General features: G+C 38.8%; 1 protein-coding gene across 1 annotated transcript in view; it reads right to left on the reverse strand.

Moving 5' to 3' along the window:
* Positions 1–1,272, reverse strand: part of PHACTR4 (phosphatase and actin regulator 4) — a gene marked incomplete at its 5' end in the record, with an annotated part of 21,602 nt that overhangs the window by 11,921 nt on the left and 8,409 nt on the right. The window contains one exon of the mRNA XM_019657700.1: positions 867–1,020. Within this exon, the coding sequence (XP_019513245.1) occupies positions 867–1,020 (154 nt within the window). The remainder of the gene's footprint in view (positions 1–866; positions 1,021–1,272) is intronic.

Consider the following 1,272-nt stretch of genomic DNA (forward strand, 5'->3'; position numbering starts at 1 on the left):
AGATTTCAATTTCAGATTTTTCATTGAAATGTCTAAGCTCTTCTTTATGACCTATAAAATAACACTCAAAAATGAGCAACCAGCTTTGCATTAAAGGGAAAAGGAATCAATGATTAAAGGTCCCCATTCTTAACTAATTCCTAATTTTGATGGTCTCTTGCTGACAATCAGAGGGCCACAGTTTTGCATTAAGAGTGTCAGGCGTCTAAGATAGGAGAGGAGAATATATTTTAGTTAATTGTCATCCTTAGTTAATTACTTTGTAAAGAATATGCGAAGAATGCCACTTCCTTTTCCTCATTCTACCAAGAGATACATCTGAGTTGGGCAAATACCAATTTATATACCTGGACTCTTATGTGCATGCATTACATGTACAGGAAGGTGGCCCGCATTCAGTTTCTCTGCTTTTGGTTCCAGCTGACTTGAAAAATACAGTAACACTTTGAAAGGAGGCAGTTACATGGAACATGTGTAACAGATATAATGAAAAATGTGGGTGTGATCTTTAATTGGGTTGGCATCTCATGGTTGAGCAACTGGGAAAATGACAGAGGAGTCTTGGTGTCCTGGGAACCACTTGAATTCTCTAAAGCTTAAAAAAAAAGTACATCTATCTTATAGTTTACAGCTGTGAGATATGTCTATCTCATGGTTTAAAGTTCTAAGAACCATGTAGTTCCTTAGTTTCCAAATTCTTAGAGGATACACAACTAGGCACAATACGTATTTTTAAAAACTATGCTATTTCTAAAATTAAAACACAACAAAAAAAATGATAAATGAGTGCTCCACCACAAAGTAATTCTCCAATATACATAGTGGCATAATCAAATCAAATCAATATATTCTAAGCAAAAGCCTACCGGATCAGTGTGTTCCCAATCTGGTGCCGTATTTCATTCCACTCTTCTTTGCTCTTTCGAGGCCAAGAATTCAAGTTCAAATCTGGTTCACTGGGTTTGTGGTTCAATTTCATTGCCAGTGTGTCTTTCCTCTTGACTTTGTTGGCCAGAGCACCTTTGTACAAGGGAAAGAAAAAAACGTAGAAGCTTAAGGCTCAACTCACCTGGAGTCAGGCGTGTCTGAACAAGTCATAGCGTATCTCCAGCTTCCTACGTGGCCTGCAATCACCAGCTAACACAGAGGTGAGGGTGAAGCTAAAGACATCTACAAATCTTCTCAGCCGATGGACTCATCTAAAGATATCTTCTCCCAGGGCCAGCCGAGTGGCTCAGTTGGTTAAGAGCTCGCTCAAGAGTTTGAGCTCTG

This window comes from Hipposideros armiger, unplaced genomic scaffold (assembly GCF_001890085.2).
Source record: "Hipposideros armiger isolate ML-2016 unplaced genomic scaffold, ASM189008v1 scaffold_10, whole genome shotgun sequence".
Taxonomy (NCBI): Eukaryota; Metazoa; Chordata; class Mammalia; order Chiroptera; family Hipposideridae; genus Hipposideros; species Hipposideros armiger.